The sequence below is a fragment of the Hermetia illucens genome, chromosome 6 (assembly GCF_905115235.1).
Source record: "Hermetia illucens chromosome 6, iHerIll2.2.curated.20191125, whole genome shotgun sequence".
In the NCBI taxonomy this organism is placed as follows: domain Eukaryota; kingdom Metazoa; phylum Arthropoda; class Insecta; order Diptera; family Stratiomyidae; genus Hermetia; species Hermetia illucens.
The window spans coordinates 54,876,236-54,892,409 of NC_051854.1; the positions used below are offsets into that span (position 1 = coordinate 54,876,236).

At 44.2% G+C, this 16,174-nt stretch overlaps 1 protein-coding gene across 1 annotated transcript; it reads right to left on the reverse strand.

Annotated features, from left to right (window-relative positions):
- Positions 1-8: 8 nt before the first annotated feature.
- On the reverse strand, positions 9-16,174 carry LOC119659295 (cardioactive peptide). Its single transcript, XM_038067307.1, has 4 exons — positions 16,060-16,174; positions 8,601-8,697; positions 8,472-8,538; positions 9-435 (listed from the first exon to the last, which is right to left on the reverse strand). Exons 2-4 carry the CDS (start codon positions 8,685-8,687, stop codon positions 170-172), a joined length of 420 nt encoding a protein of 139 aa, XP_037923235.1. The 5' UTR covers positions 8,688-8,697; positions 16,060-16,174; the 3' UTR covers positions 9-169.

Sequence of the window (16,174 nt, forward strand, 5' to 3'; positions counted from 1 at the left end):
CAAGAGTTCTCATACATTAAGCGCGTCAAGTTGTCAACTAAAGTATAATTGAACATGTAAATCTAAATGTTCAGTGACCACACATAAGATAGAATGACGATTATATTATAGCATCTTAATTTCCTCCTTCTGCATTCGTGGACTTCGGATTTCTGGTAAACTGGATACACTACTGAGTGCTGAAGGACAACGGATACCTGACTTGGGAGTCAAGATGGTGCTTCTGCGAGTATATTTCCCGGCTGGCTTCCTGAATGGCTTCCCATAGTTTCGCTTGAGACATAATTTGCCGCATCAGGTCCTCAACTGCTGGTTCTGAATTCAAGTCGATCAGATCAGAAAGTGTACTCTCGTCCGCTGTTTCCTCCTGGCCAAACTGTGCATTGTCTACAGCGTTTGGAACAATGGGTTCGGTAGTACGCTTTTTGCCACATCCTAAAATGAAAAACGAATGACGACTTTCAATAATCAAGCTTCAACTTTCAATACGTTTGTACCAAATGCGATATCATAGCCCATGCATATGAAGAACGGGTACCAGGTGAAAATACCAAGAATATCAATTACAGGCAATAAACCACATCACCACCTGAAGATGAAAAACGCTCAAACATTTCAATCCAAACAGACCCCTCATATATCCAAACGAAGCACCAACTCCTTCATCACTTACAATCACTCAAACCTCCACGTCATGGATCCCACAAACACCAACCTCCTCTACTTTCCCTACTCTGACGGCGCGATGGTTGATGGGGTAAAGTGTCAGCCTCTCAATCTCGCTGTTCTAGGTTCGAATTCCAGCCGTCAAGAATGTCTACATTCATCTTGTATTTGTCTCGCGACTGTGAGCTCATCACTTCCACAACGTTAAGTGTGATGATACTGAAGCCTGTGAAAATGAAGGCCTATACTCCACTAAGGAGTGAACAGGGAACAGTAATGTTAATAAACAAACACAAACATCCTCTAGTTTCTTTTAAAATCACTAAAACTCACTCTGCTTGCCAGCACAATAATAAATGAAAAGAAATTCCGCCGTAGCCGGTCTCGAACCCGGTTGTGAAAGGAGGAAGGATGGATAGCTTCACTCCGAATGGCTATATGCCACCACAGCGTTTTAGAGGGTAGAAGAGGAAAGTACAGCTACTGTACATTACTCACTGGGGAAACTATCACCACGTCAGGCAGTTAGGTTTAAAATGCAAATCCATCGAATCGGAGGAAGGGGAACTTGGGGTCCGGTAGCAATAACCGGCGGGAGTCGTCTGACTTGGTAACTGGGCCGGGCTCCTGTAATGGACAGCTCGCCGTTTCTTACAATAGTCTGCTAAGACTCGATATGCCAGAACAGTCGCGCTTGGTCGGTTATGCAGACGACGTTGTGGCATTTGTTACCGGATACACTGTCGAACAGGCGCAAAGTAAACTTAGCATATTGATGGGTCGGGTAAGCGCATGGATTGTTGCTCATGTTTTAAGCCTTGCGCTGGAAAAAAACGAAGTGGTCATCTTGACCAGAAAGAGAATCGTAACCGGCGAGTTGACTATAGAGTCAAAACCAAAGATTAAATACCTTGGTGTAATACTCGACTCCTCCCCCTCGGAAACCACCTTGTCGTGGTGGGGGAGCTTGTGGGAGTTTACTGCTACACTAAGAGTGTCCAAAAACACATGAAGATGGAAACAAAGGATTGTAACTCTCCAAGTGGTCAGAAGTCACAGACTTCGAATCCACCCGCGACTCTGAGAAATCAGATCGGGACCGAGGCACGGATTTTGGAGGACTCACCTAATTCATGTTACCCCACGGGGAAATCTGTGGAAGACAGGCTCTCCACTTCAGTGCAAAACCTACACCCGGTGTCTACGGCACGGTCAGCCAAAAAGGATAGTACAGCAACTCCCTTAATGAGAGGAACTGGAAATCTGACTACGGCCGGTCGGTCGGTGACTCTGTTAGCTAGCTCTTCTAAAATACGGGGGAGGAATGTTCGACAGAAGGAAACTTCAGCCGCAAAAGAGAAGGAACTACAAGCTTGCTTGTCTGAACCTTCTCCTCCGGTTGTACCCGGAAAAACGGAAGAAGGGGAAGCTGCTAATGTGGACGCAAGTGGCCTAACGCCGGTATGTGAAAATAGATCCATGCAACCCGGACTCCATGAACCTGGGAGGGCTTCTAGCCGACGACAACGGAAGGCACTGCGAAAGAAGGTGAAGTTGCTTGGGAATGAGGACATGGACATTGCTACACCACCAAGTGTCGCGATATCTAGGGAAATCGGACGCAAGAATGCGAAACTTTCGGTGGAAGGTGAGGACAAGCTGGTAAGCCCGGTGAGATCCACACTGGACGCAGCAGACTTTTCAGTTAGCGGCGGTTTTCATATTTGACTGCACTTATGGCTACAAACATAAGAGTTAGTCAAATCAACCTGCAGCATGCCAAAGCTTTTTCCTATCTACTGGCGGCAACGCTGGCAAAGTTGTCCTTATATATTTCTGGTTCAAGAGCTATGGGTTCGTTTTAACAAAATCTGTGGTATTGGATCAGTCAAAAAGACCAGGATCTTCTTCGATGAAAGATCCTCGAGACCGAGGGCCTGCGTTCTGATTTCAAAATTGTTAGAAGCGACCATGCTGAAACAGTTCTATTCCCAGGACCTTGTTGCTGTCAACTTACAATACCAAGTTAATGGTAAGAGGAGAAGCGTTATAGTTGCCTCTGCCTGCTTACCCTATGATTCTTTATATCCTCCGCCGACGCAAGAACCAAGGGATCTGGTAGTGTATGCAGAATCAAGTGGCCTTGAACTTTTAATAGTTTATAATGCGAACGGTCAGCATATTTATTGGGGAAACAGCAAATGCAATCCTAAAGGAGAGAAACTGTTTGATTTTATCACTTCATCTGGCCTGATGACCCCGAACGTAGGGTGCGCCTCTAAGTTCGTGGGGCCAAGAAAAAGTGAAGTAATTGACCTAACAATCTGCACTTCAAAGTTTTTAGAGTTGATTGCTCGCTGGCGAGTGCTAGACGAGGTCTCACTGTCAGATCACCGATACCTAGAATTCAATCTGACTATTGCGGACGAACAGTCTGCAGTACAAAGACGGAACCCTAGGAAAACGGATTCCATAAATTTCAATGGACTTCTTGGCAATAAAGTACAATACAGGCGACTAAGGACCCTTTTGGCGCTGGAAGATGAATTGAAAACTATGAACTGCACATTTTTAGAGTGCTATGAAGAGGCTTGTCCTATTTCCCGAGGCCAAAGCGGTAAAACGGTTCCTTGGTGGAACCGGGAACTGCAAAAACTCAGGAAATCAACCAGGCGACTTCTGAACTGGGCTTACAAAAGTAATAAGAACGAAGACTAGTTAAATTCCAGGAACTCGCAGCGTGAATATAAGAGGTTAAGTATTCGAAACAAGATACCTTTAGAGCGTACTGTGAGGAACTGGAAGGCGAAAGAGAGACTTCAAGGCTGTGCAGAGTCCTCAAAAGGAATAAGTCGGCCAAGTTGGACTCTTTTAGAAAACCCGACGGTACTTCCATGAGCTCCAGACTGGATTCAGTACCGACCCTCCTGGAAATACACCATCCGGGAGAACGGGAGAGAGAAGTGGCAGGGGGAGAGTTGACAGTTCTTGGAACTGGAACACTGCGAAAGCGGTTGCTACCCATGAAAAGATAAGAGCTGCCATACGGCCCGTTGAACATTTGAAAGCACCTGGCATAGATGGCATCTATCCGACAATGCTAAAGGAGAGTATGGCGTACTTAGGGCGACCTCTAATATTTTTCGAGGATATCTTGCTCTGCGCTACGTGCCTTCCTCTTGGCAAAAGGTTAAGGTATTCTTCATACCGAAACCTGGGAAATATGACTATTCTAGTCCAAAGAACTTCAGACAGATCAGATTGACTTCATTCTTGCTGAAAGGTTTGAAGAGAGCGTCACATTCGTGGAAACGCACTTAGGTCGCACCCACTTAATGAAAACCAACATGCTTACCAGCGTGGAAAGTCCTTGAGTCTGCTCTTCATTCTTTGGTCACAAAGATAGAGGATGCAAAGGTGAGTACGCGATGGGGTTGTTCGTGGACATTGAAGGGGCTTTTGACTGTGCGCCTTTTCAAAAACTTTATGATGCCACCAGAGAGCATGTTGTTGATTATGCTTTAATTAAGTGGATCCATGCAATGCTAACGCAGAGATTGCTGTGCGCTGAGGTGAGTGTCGATCGCTATCTGACTGCAGAAGCAACGAAGGCCTGCCCCTCAAAGTGGTGTGCTTTCGGCACTTCTGTGGAGTATGCTGATCGATTCACTACTGTGCGAACTGCAAAATTAACCAATACACGCTCAAGCTTATGCTGATGACGTGGCTGTGCTTGCTGTTGATCGGAATCTTGGAACGTTGTGTAGGAATTTACAACGTGCTGTTGATTTGGTAGACAGTTGGTCCCTCAGACATGATCTTTCAGTTAATCCGCATAAAACCACGGCGATATTATTCACAAAAAGGAAAAAAATGGATGGACTTTGCCTCCCTGAGATGAGGGGTACTACCCTTCAACTCTCCGAAGAAGTGAAATATCTGGGAATCACTCAAGATAAAAAACTTCTTTGGAACAAACATATAGAGGTAAAGATGAAACGAGCTTTCACAGCTTATGGGCAGTGCAGACCGACTTTTGCCTCGATATGGGGACTCAGGCCTCATCTGGTAATGTGGATATACGTTGTCATCGTTAGGGCAGGCGCATCGCAATCTGCAGTGATAACCAAGCTGCATTGAGGGCGTTGAGTAGTCCTTTGATCACCTTGAAAATCGTTCAGGAATGCAGAAACCGTTTGAACTCTATCTCTAGATTCAATACGGTGGAACTACTCTGGGTACCTGGTCACTATGGCGTAGAAGGAAATGAAATATCGGATGCTTTAGCGAAAGAGGGTCAATCTCCCCTATGCCGGGACTGGAACCAGCAATTTAAATATCAGTCGCATTGACTAAGTCTGTTTTCAAAAACTTGAAACAAGCTTCCCACCATGACAGGTGGCAGAGCCTAAATGCTGCTCGACACACCAAACTTTTCCTGCTAGAACCGAACATGCGTACCGCAAAGTTTATCTGTCGGAAAGCAGGAGGACTTGCAAGTGTATTGTGGGCATTCTGACAGGCCATAATTCACTAGCTGGGCATATGCTCAGAATAGGAATTACTCAAGATGAGGAAGTGGAATCCACGGAACACTTCCTATGTGAATGCGCCTGTGGACGCATCAGGTATCAGATCTTTGGTGCCAATGTTCTCCAGTTGCGAAGGTCAGCATCACATCCACTAACGGAAATCCTGCGATACGTTATCGAATCCGGAATATTCCGTTAGACTGGGGTGGCAAGTACCATGGGCCAACACGGACTGAGTGCTCTGAGCACTGTAGCTGTACCTTCTCCCCCACCACACACACACAATACTCGACTCGAAGATGAGCTTCATCGAGAAATCAAAGCAGCACCGGACAAAACTGCAGCTAGAGCCTCTGCTTTGAGTCGGCTAATGGCGAATGTTGGGAGCCCAGCATCCACCAGGAGATGTCTTCTTATGGGAGCAACATAATCCGTTCTACTCAATGGCCCCCGTTGTCCTCCTTGCTCAGGAACGTAAAACTATCTACAGCCGCATAGGCGAAAATTTAAGCGGGATGGTTCCCGTAAAGATTGTTACCGCACACTCGCCCAGTGGCAACTCTTTTGGCAAAATGAGCCAAGGGGCAGATAGACTGCGCGGCACATCGACAATTTAGACCCATGCCTGAACCGGCCACATGGTAAGATTGATTATTTCCTTACCCAACTTTAAAATGAGCAAATGGGAAAAGCATGATCTTCTGATTGTCTGTTCTGTAATGGAATAGCGGACGACGCCAGGCACACCTTTTTCCCTTGTGAAAGATGAGACGTCTTTCGTCAGCAGCTTTATTCAGACATGGGGGAACTTTCTTCAGACAACATTGTCAGAGAGATGCTAAGGAGCGCTGGCAGATGGAATTGTGTTGTGCATTTTGTTCGGGCTCTTCTTGTTGCGAAGAAGACCGAACTAGACCGGAGAAGGGGTGGCAAGGGGTTCCCTGAACTAACAACTCCCTTTCGCCTCCCCCTTCCGTTGGAGAAAGGAACTCCCTGACTTAAAGGCTCACGAAACAGGGAGAGCGGGAAGCCTACCCCGAAATAATTTACAAAACCGTTCCAGGGTAGTTCTCTGACTACAGAGAGGTATTTAGTTGGTAACTCGACGGCGTACTCTCGCGGTATTCCAACACTCGCTATGTAAATGCACTCACCTTCTCTACTCCAAAAAAAATATGTCCGTGTCCACAAAATGCATTCCAATACTGAGACAAGGTGGTATCTTTTAATAACCGAAATCATGAAATAACATGAGAACAAGTAGATTGAAGTCCTTAAGTACATTAGAAGCTTTTAATCAATAGAAGTTTGTTTTAAAAAAGGAAAAGTGGATTTGAGAATGTCCCCAAACAAATTCATGTGAGGATAAGAATATTAGTAACCGCTTTAGTCTTATATAAGAGTATCATTCTCCTCAACTATTAAGGACAATCAAGGAGGTACATTAGAAAACCGGAGTGATGTATACAACAACACAAGGATATTACAATTCGGCAGGACGAAGCTCGTCCAACAGTTCTGAAACAGCAAAAGGGAACTACATTATGTGAGAATTTAGTCACTAGAGAGACCATCCCAGAGGTAACAAACCAGAAAGAAGAAAGTTGTAAAACAGCGGGCCGATATTTGAAAGAAACACATTAAAAGGTAGAAGGCCCCAAAAGGATGCGTGCATAAAAATTGGAACAATCTGACTACAAGAATCAATACTAACGAGTAAGGAGTGCAGATAAAGAACTGCAAGAATACACGACTTTAAGGCCGCCTATGATAGCATAGCCAGGGTAAAACTGTACACGGCCATGAGAGAATTCGGTATCCCGATGAAATTGATAAAACTGACTAGGCTGACCCTGACGAATGTGAGAGTCCAGATAAAAGCAGCAGGATCACTCTCGAGACCATGCGACATCAACAACGGTCTACGACAAGGGGATGCCCTATCTACGTCCTCCTTAACCTGGCCCCCGAGAAAGTGATCTGTGATGCTGAGGAAAATGCAAGAAGTACGATCCTCTAGAAGTCGTCCCAACTACTGGCCTATGATGACGATATCGACATCATGGGAAGAACCACCCGAGACGTACAAACTGCCTTCATCCAGATCCAGATCCCAACCAACCAACAAATCGCACTGGTCAAACGAAAACAATAAAGATAGGAGACTACAACTTTGCGATCGTTGATAATTTCTCCTATCTAGGATCCAAAATCACAACCGATAACAGCTACGATGATGAAATCCGCGCACGGTTGTTGTCAGCCAACAGAGCCTATTTCAGCTTACAAAAACTGTTCTGCTCGAAACGGCTCACCATAGGGTCAAAGCTCTTACTGTACAAGACAATGATCTTGCCAGTCCTCATATATTCCTCGGAGACGTAGGTTCTTAGCAAGGAGAATTGCGAACTCTTGGCCGCGTTCGAGAGAAGAATCCTTCGAAGAATTTTTGGCCCCCTACATGAGGATGGACGATTCCATAGCCTAGATAACGACGATATCTATGAGCGATATCATGACCGTCCGGTTGTGGATAAAATCCGACTGAATAGGTTTCGGTGGGCGGGTCACTTAATCCGTATGGATGAGGATGATCCAACCCGGAAAGTCTATAAGGGCAATATCTATGGTAGAAAAAGAAGACGAGGCAGACCCTGCCTAAGATGGAGCGATGGCGTAGGTCAGGACGGCAGACAGCGTTTAGAGATATCAAATTGGTAGACCTCGGCGCAAAACTGGGAGTTCCTTATTAAGACAGGCCTAGACCAGGTATCGGTTATTGCGCCGTTGATGATGATGATAATTATACGAAACACATTAAAGGGTGGAAGGTCCCAGATGGATGCGGGGACAGAAATTAGAAGAATACCGCTACAAGGATCATCAAGTGCAAATAGAGGTACAGTTGAGTTGGAATATGCCAACATTAGGCTAATATTGAAGAGCAGAGTCGAAGGTAAATCTGAGATGTGATAACAGAATGAAATTGGATATCCAACGGTTACTGCGCTCAGCGCCAAAGTGTTCAACAACAACAAGTTAGTTGCAGATCTCCAAAATATCAAAGTGTTGGAACTCAACGATATGTAATGTATCTAAGTGAACTGCAGTATGAAACCCTCACGATGAGAAACATCATTCATACTGCAAATTAACTTTAGAATAAAAGAAAAGGAAAACCAGCAGAAATTCCAAATCCAGAATATTTTCCCAACTGTCCACCTAGAATGTAAGTACAAACAAGAGCTTCATTATTAGTCCTGACTATCTTACCTGTAAAAGCATTGCAAAACGGCCGTTTCTTCGGATCTAAAGAGTGAGTTCTGCGAATATCCAGCTCCTGTCAAAATAAATATGTAAACAGCATGATGGCGTATTACATAAAACTCTATTGCAACTTACCCTTGGCGTAAGGATAGCGCTTTGAACAGCGACTAATGCAATCAAATAGAATGAAACTATGGCAATAACACCATTTTGAATCCACATTTTCGTTGTCCTGGAATTATACGTAACGATTATTGAGGTATAAACATACAAAGCAAGTAAAGTTTCCAATGAAAAAATCCAATGTTACGTACTCCTTTAAAGCTACTAAACGAATTTCCACATATTCTAAGAAAATTCACTGAATTAGCTTAAAGCTACAATAACGGCCCCAGGCAGTGTCCAGAATAACTATAATTGCAACTATCCCCTTAGTCGTTCAAGTAAATAAACAAATAATCTGTTTTGAACCCTCCTAAGAGTATAAGTAGACCATTCAAAGATTTGGACATTGGTTGCCACTTAACTGCAACAGCGGGGTGGCTCGGTTAACCCCAATTAGATTTTTCTTTTAGTAAAATGTCTAGCCTACTTTTAACCAAAAGACAGATATTGGATGGGGTGCCGAATAGAAACGAGTTAGGAACAGAAATCCCAGGGGAGATGGCATCACATATGTGTAAGTGTTTCCTTCAATCATCAGCTCTTGATAAAAGGCCTTACAATTGACATGTCTTTTACTACTAATATATCTCTCAGTTTTCCGAGTTGATTTGATAAAAAATTATAACCGCCATTAAACCCTAAATAATCCGTAAATCAGGAATGTCCAGTAGGGATAAAGATTCTCCGAATTAAGTGGGAATTTCAGTCATATTAATCAGAACAAAGCCCAGAAAAATGTTAAATCATTTATCCGCCGAAAGTTCGCAGTCATTGTAGTTAGAGGTTGAGAACTCGAATTTATTATGAGAACCGACCTAAACTTGCATTCAAACAGGATTCAACAAACTCAAGAACTAAAGCAACGAGTATCATTCAATAGAGCTTCTAAAATAAGATTTGGTACAGAGAAAATTTTCAGGTCACATTATTCCAAGAAGAGTCATCCCACTGGTCGCAGAGATTGTGCAACTATCATATACATAAGTATAAGACGCATAATCCTTATAGGGCGCATTTTATAAAATAAAACCAAAGTATTTTCTGATCTTTTTGAGGTCTTGTGTAAAGCAAAACCTTATTAAAATTGATATATCTGTTTGTCTGTGTCTCAGACTCTCTATTGAGAACTGTGAACCCCCACCTCGCAGTAAGTAACACGCCTTTACGTTGAGTTAACACGGGCGGGGGTGCCATATACGTGAAAGAGAAATCACGTGGGGTAAGTGAAAGACTAGTACTTTTCTAAGCTGATCTCAGCCCTAATATCTAATGCAAGGGAGGAACTGGAAAGTGATTATTTCTTTTACGGACACATTGTGCGAAGGTGACTGAGTCAGGCCCCCATAATGGATAGCCTGAAATCGAAACCGCTAACCATGGAGCGGCTCAACGTCTAGGCGCCACGATGGCCAGGTTTGCATAAGGGGTGGATGAAGAGACAGAGGAAATGAACCTCTTTATCACCCACTCCTCTACGAAATAACGGCGGGGGCAGTTGCAACATCTTACCGCTCCTTCTTGCACCAGAGATTCGTCGATCGTTTCCCGCAATACGCGCAAGTAATTATGCAACGAGTCGCAGACCAGTACCGCTTCATTACTCGCAGCGACCGTCATCAGGATTCGACTCCAGGTCATCCCGGAAACTGGTGACCAAGAATGAATGGGGGCGGAGGCGGTGGCATCAATAATACTGTGCCGCACTGCAGGCAACAGTTTCAGTACTCGCCAAAACGCTCTTCTTCACCGTCCAGCTAAAAAATCATCTGGAACGTCGGCGGATCCCGCTACGGTAGGACTTTACTAGGCTGAGTCAAGTCAGCTCTGGCAATACCAACAGATGGGTGAACAATAAAGTGCAAAGGGTTTACGGCGCGATGGCTAAGGCGATAGACCATCAGTCTCCCAATCTCACTGTCCTGGGTTCAAATCGCAGTCGTGATGGGTACCTTTATTCTTCTTGTGTTTGCCTCGCTCCTGTATGCTTCACAGTCAAGTGTCATAATAGTGAAACTGAAGCACAATCTGACTCTGTGGATGTCCTATACTCCACCAAGAAGTGAACAAGTTAGAGAGTTTACCGGAACTATGCCATCCCCATTGAGACACCCGTAGTTGAAATTCTGGACACAATAAAGCACAAACTTAGGATAGTGAGGGCTCCTAAGTTCACATCCACTTGATATTAAACCGGACCAAATGGTGAGCAACTTACTCTCACGGCTTTTGGTCCACGGATCCCTGGTTTGGGGCATGGCACCCAAGCATTTAAAAATAGGGACTAACAGTTTCGTCCAGGGCAGAGGCAACCCATCAGATGCTGCCTCACCTCTGCCCTGAGAGCAGCGTAATCGTAAGTGCCAAAAGATGGAAAACAATCCTTTATATATTCTCAAAAATACCCCAAGAGTGCGAATTATATCCAAGTGAAACGTTAGATATTGTCTTCTATTTGTAGTTAAGTCTAAAATTGATAGACCGGTAGCTTACTCCAAACTACAATTTTATTTTATTATGTATATATATATTTCGGTAAAAGGTAGCTTTGTACTGATGAAGGGAGTAAGTTGCTCCCGAAATATATATATACATAATAAAATAAAATTGTAGTTTGGAGTAAGCTACCGGTCTATCAATCCAAATGAAACCGCCAATAGTTTGAGCTTTAGCCTAGCTTAGGCTCAAACTATTGGCGGTTTCAACCAAGGCAGATGTGAGGCAGCGTCTGATGAATCGCCTTTGTCCTAGACGAAACCGCTAGTCCCTATTTTTTACAAACTTTCTGTTGTATGCAGTCGGTTGGGACGGTATGGCGAAGGTCACTTCAGTCGTGTCCAAAATGCAACATACTAGAGAAACCAACGGAGCTTTTTCAGATTACTCAACGAATCTCAACATAACGTCGAGGCAGTGTACTTGCCCGCATAATAAGCGAAACAGTATTGGGGTGGACTTTAAGTGTCGCCCGCCCAGCAGGCTGAGTGGATTACCGCCGAAGGCACCTGTCATAACATTTTGCCGGCATGAATTTTGCGAAGTTACCGAAGAGCGGATTCGACGAGCCATAAACAGCTCGAAGAACTAAAGGTGCCATGGTATGAATAGAGTGAAGAACTTCTAGTACAAAAAGTTCACCAGTATTCATGGTCGAGGAATTTCCAATTTTCCTCAGTGTAGGAATAACCTACCTTATCCCTAAGAAAGACACGATACAGGACCCACGAACACAAGACCAATTACTTGCTTACCAACCCTCTACAAATTCATCTTCTTCTTTTTCTTCAGCCTTTGTCCCGTTCACAAGCGGGGTCGGCTCGTCGTGATCGGCTTCGCCATTTGGCTCTATCGAATGCCTGATCTGGGTGCAATCTCGAGGTTTTCAAATCGCCATCCAGCGTATCAAGCCACCGTTGCTTAGGTCTGCCTTTTAGTCGTTTACCATCGACTTCGATGTTCAGACCAATCTTGGCAAGTGAATTCTCGTTTGCACGAACTGCGTGACCATACCATCGAAGACGCCTCTCTCGCAACTTTTCCACGATCGGTGCAACCCCATAACGATCGCGGATATCCTCATTTCGGATGTGATCTAAACGTGTGACGCCACTAGTCCAACGTAGCATCTTCGTCTCCATTACCGCAAGACGCCGTTCATTGTCTTTTATGGTCGGCCAACACTCAGAACCATAGAGAGCGACTGGACGGACGACATTTTCGCCGAGGAGCAGAAGGGGTGCCGAATTAGGTCAAGGGGTTGCAAAGAGCAACTCATTTTCGGCTTGATAGTTATGGAACAAGCAACTAGAGGCCAAAGGAACCTCTTTAGTTGCTATAACGATTATCCCAAGGCATTCGATAGTGTTTCGCACGCCTGGCTAGTCGATGCCCTGTGAGAGTACCGACAACACAGAGCCTATCCATATACGTAGATGCACTTAACTCCCTTTCATGGCTACTGAATGATGTTAAAAAGGATGGTTTCGCAATAAAATATGGCCTGCGTGCTAAGTGCGACCTGACACACTTAATTCTTAATGTACTTAGATGACATCAAGTTGTATACTAGTACTGACGACCACCTTAGAAGTCTATTGCGTTGCGACGAGTAGATATGTTTGGCCGTAATATTCGGATGTAATTTGGATTAGACAAGTGTCGGATCCGAGCCATCGGCGAAGTTAATCACGAACCGCATGACAGACATAGCATTGGTTACCTCCACATCCAAGCTATGTCCGAAACAGACTTCAACAAATAACTAGGATTTCTGCAAAGAAACCCATGCTCGAGTTGGTGGTCTGAAGGATGCTACGCTATCCGAAATCGAATCTCTCGGGGAAAGATAATATAAGCGTATTGAACATATTCACTATCCCTTCACTGGCTTATGCATTTGGAATATTGCTGTGGGCGAAAACCGATCTGGAAAACGTCCACTGGCGGATACGGAATACTAAGTCCAAATTCCGAATACGTCATCCAAACCCTGCCGTGGAGCGGGTGAACCTGCCTTGTGCCATCGTAGGTAGGGACGTGATTAAAGTCACGGCATCACCTCAAAGTCGACTTCTATGCTACCAATTTGATAACCGGCTGATAAATGTGATGACCGCACACTTCACTTCTTCACCGTATACACCCCACAAACAGGGAACCTGATACCTAGAAAAGTGCCTTCTGGCAGCTTCTCATAAAAAAAAATTTTTGGAGAAAATGGACACTTGGGACGGCGAGAAAGATCTGTATCGACTTGTTAAAAGCCAAGGCACACAGGATATTAAACACTTCTATTGCGTGAATGACAAGAACGGTACTTTGTTTACCGGTCGACGGATAGATCATCATCATCATCAACGGCGCAACAACCGGTATCCGGTCTAGGCCTGCCTTAATAAGGAACTCCAGACATCCCGGTTTTGGAAAGGGGTCCACCAATTCGATATCTCTAAAAGCTGTCTGGTGTCCTGGCCTAGGCCATCGCTCCATCTTAGGCAGGGTCTGCCTCGTTTTCTTTTTCTATCGTAGATATTGCCCTTATAGACTTTCCGAGCTGGGTCATCCTCATCCATACGGATTAAGTGACGCGCCCACCGTAACCTATTGAGCCGGATTTTATCCACAACCTGACGATCATGGTATCGCTCATAGATTTCGTCGTTATCTAGACTACGGAATCGTCCATCCTCATGTAGGGGGCCACAGCGGCGGATAGATGGCAGTAATATTTCGAACAGATTTGTTCTTCCTCCACTTCCACAAGCACTGTCGATATTTGTAGCAATTCTTTCTATCAGCACCACAGAAGTCGAGGAAGCAAAAAACAAATGAAGTCAGGAGAAGTAATAGGACCTGACAACATGGTATCTAAGCTCTGGAAAGTGACCCAACACTATGGCTCAGAAAAGAGAATACCATCTGACTGGCAAGAAAGTACCTCCGATCCATTATGGAAAAAGGAAGGTAGTCCAACAGATTGTTCAAATTTTTGTCCGATCCAGTTGCAGTCCTGTACTATGAACATTTTTTAGCACATTCTTGACAATCGTAGTCAACCACGATTCGTAAAGTAAAGTTTGATGTATGCGCTTCATCGGTGTTCATCCAGGGAGCGCCCTCTCACCACCCCTCTTTGTTTTCAAAGCTGATCTCGAGCAACTTGTTCAAAACTCGAATGATCAAATCATGCAACATCGCCTCAGGCTGAATCTGAATTGATCACCATAAAACAGACACAAACACGGTCAGTTTCAGTGACTTGCCTAAAAGTGAGTGATTTAAATATCTCTTGTCAATGCTATCAGCCAATAGAGAACTGCATTATGAAATTACTTTACGCATTAGCGCAACCTGGATGAAATGGCATCCCACAACTGGTGTTCTTTGTGACCGACGTATCAGCAAACATCTCAAATCTAAAATTTATCGCGGTGTCCTCCCCCTTTTTGTTTTTTGTTTTATTTTTTTTGTTTGTGAGGAGGTGGAAATCTTCAAAAGACACTGGCCTGGACACGCCAGCGTGTGGGATTCTTACTCACTAAAACCACTCCTCCACCCTCTCCAATCCCCGTGGAACCACCGTACGGTATTACATCACGGGGCGGAGACAGCTCATTTTAGCTTGGTCCCCTTTTGTCTCTACGTGGCGTACGTAACCGCGCTTTACTGTTCTCCTCTGCCTTTCGCAGTTTGCTCTGGATAGATACGACCTCTCCTAGAGTCTCCTCTAGGTTCTTCTTCTCCTCCGCAAACGTTGGACAGTGGAAGAATACATGCTCTGGGTCCTCTGAGACTCCATCGCAGTTTGGACAATCGGGTGAGGTATCTAGTTTAAACCTGAAGAGATACTGGCGATGTCTTCCATGCCCCGTGAGAAACTGAGTAAGATTATAATTAATCTCACGTGCCGTCTCTCCAACCACTCCTTGATGGCAGGGATGAGCCTGTGTGTCTACCGCCCTATCGGCCGCTATGGTGGAAAGATAGGCCGACCGAAGCGAAGATGGCTTGATACGCTGGATGGTGATTTGAAAGCCGTGTGACTGCATTAAGATCAGGCCTTTGACAGAACAAAATGGCGCAACCGATCAAGACGACCCTACCCCGCTCCTGAACGGGACAAAGATCGAAGAAGAACATGAATGAAGACACAAAATTTAAAAAGTGCAAAGATACCCAAAAGATTAGAATAAATCCATTGGTTGTTCATCAGTTTAGAACTATTGTTGGCCTCGAAACTCGACCTAACATCACACACAAAACGAATCAAAAATTCAATCATCATATCTTCATATCACGAAAACACGCACAAAAAGTTTAGATTGTATGGAAGATATAGTTTATTTTCATGAATGAAAATCCGAACTAACCCTTGAATTCGAATCTAGTAAATTTAAATGAAATGAAATAAAATAGATAGATTTCCAAGTTTGCACTTCGACTAATCATCGGAATCAGTGGATATACTTGTTCAACTAGAGCGAAGTCCTCCTTGCGTGGACTCTCTAAAGATTCCACGATACTTTCCAATTCTTCAGAGTCATCTTCTTATCTGGAAGGAATACTTTTAGGCCACACATCAACCAGTAACCTGACCCCCCCCCCCTGACACTTTACACTCTCAATAGGATTCCGGGTGAGATTTGGACACTAAAGGTGAAACCACGGGACTACAATCACCAAGCACCACAGATTCCCTTAGATGCAGTAGCAGAAGTAATATATCCTCAGTTCTGATAAAGAATCACGTGGGGCTTAACCTTCCTCTGTATTTCATTCTTATATCATCAACAACTCTTCTTAACGAAAATTTAACTTGATAGGAAATACAACTGCACAGAGTTAGATCAGGTTCCCTTCAAATAGGCAGGGTCCCAAATAGGATCACTATAAAATTTTCACAACTAAACACTAGCACTATATCCATCCCTACCTCTTTCAAAAATTATCTGCTTCCAACTTCTTAATTTGTCTTCTCAGATATTCGTTAAACTCCACTATATCCTGCCAGGAGTTTACTTCGGCGAATACTAAGGACTAACCAGTAA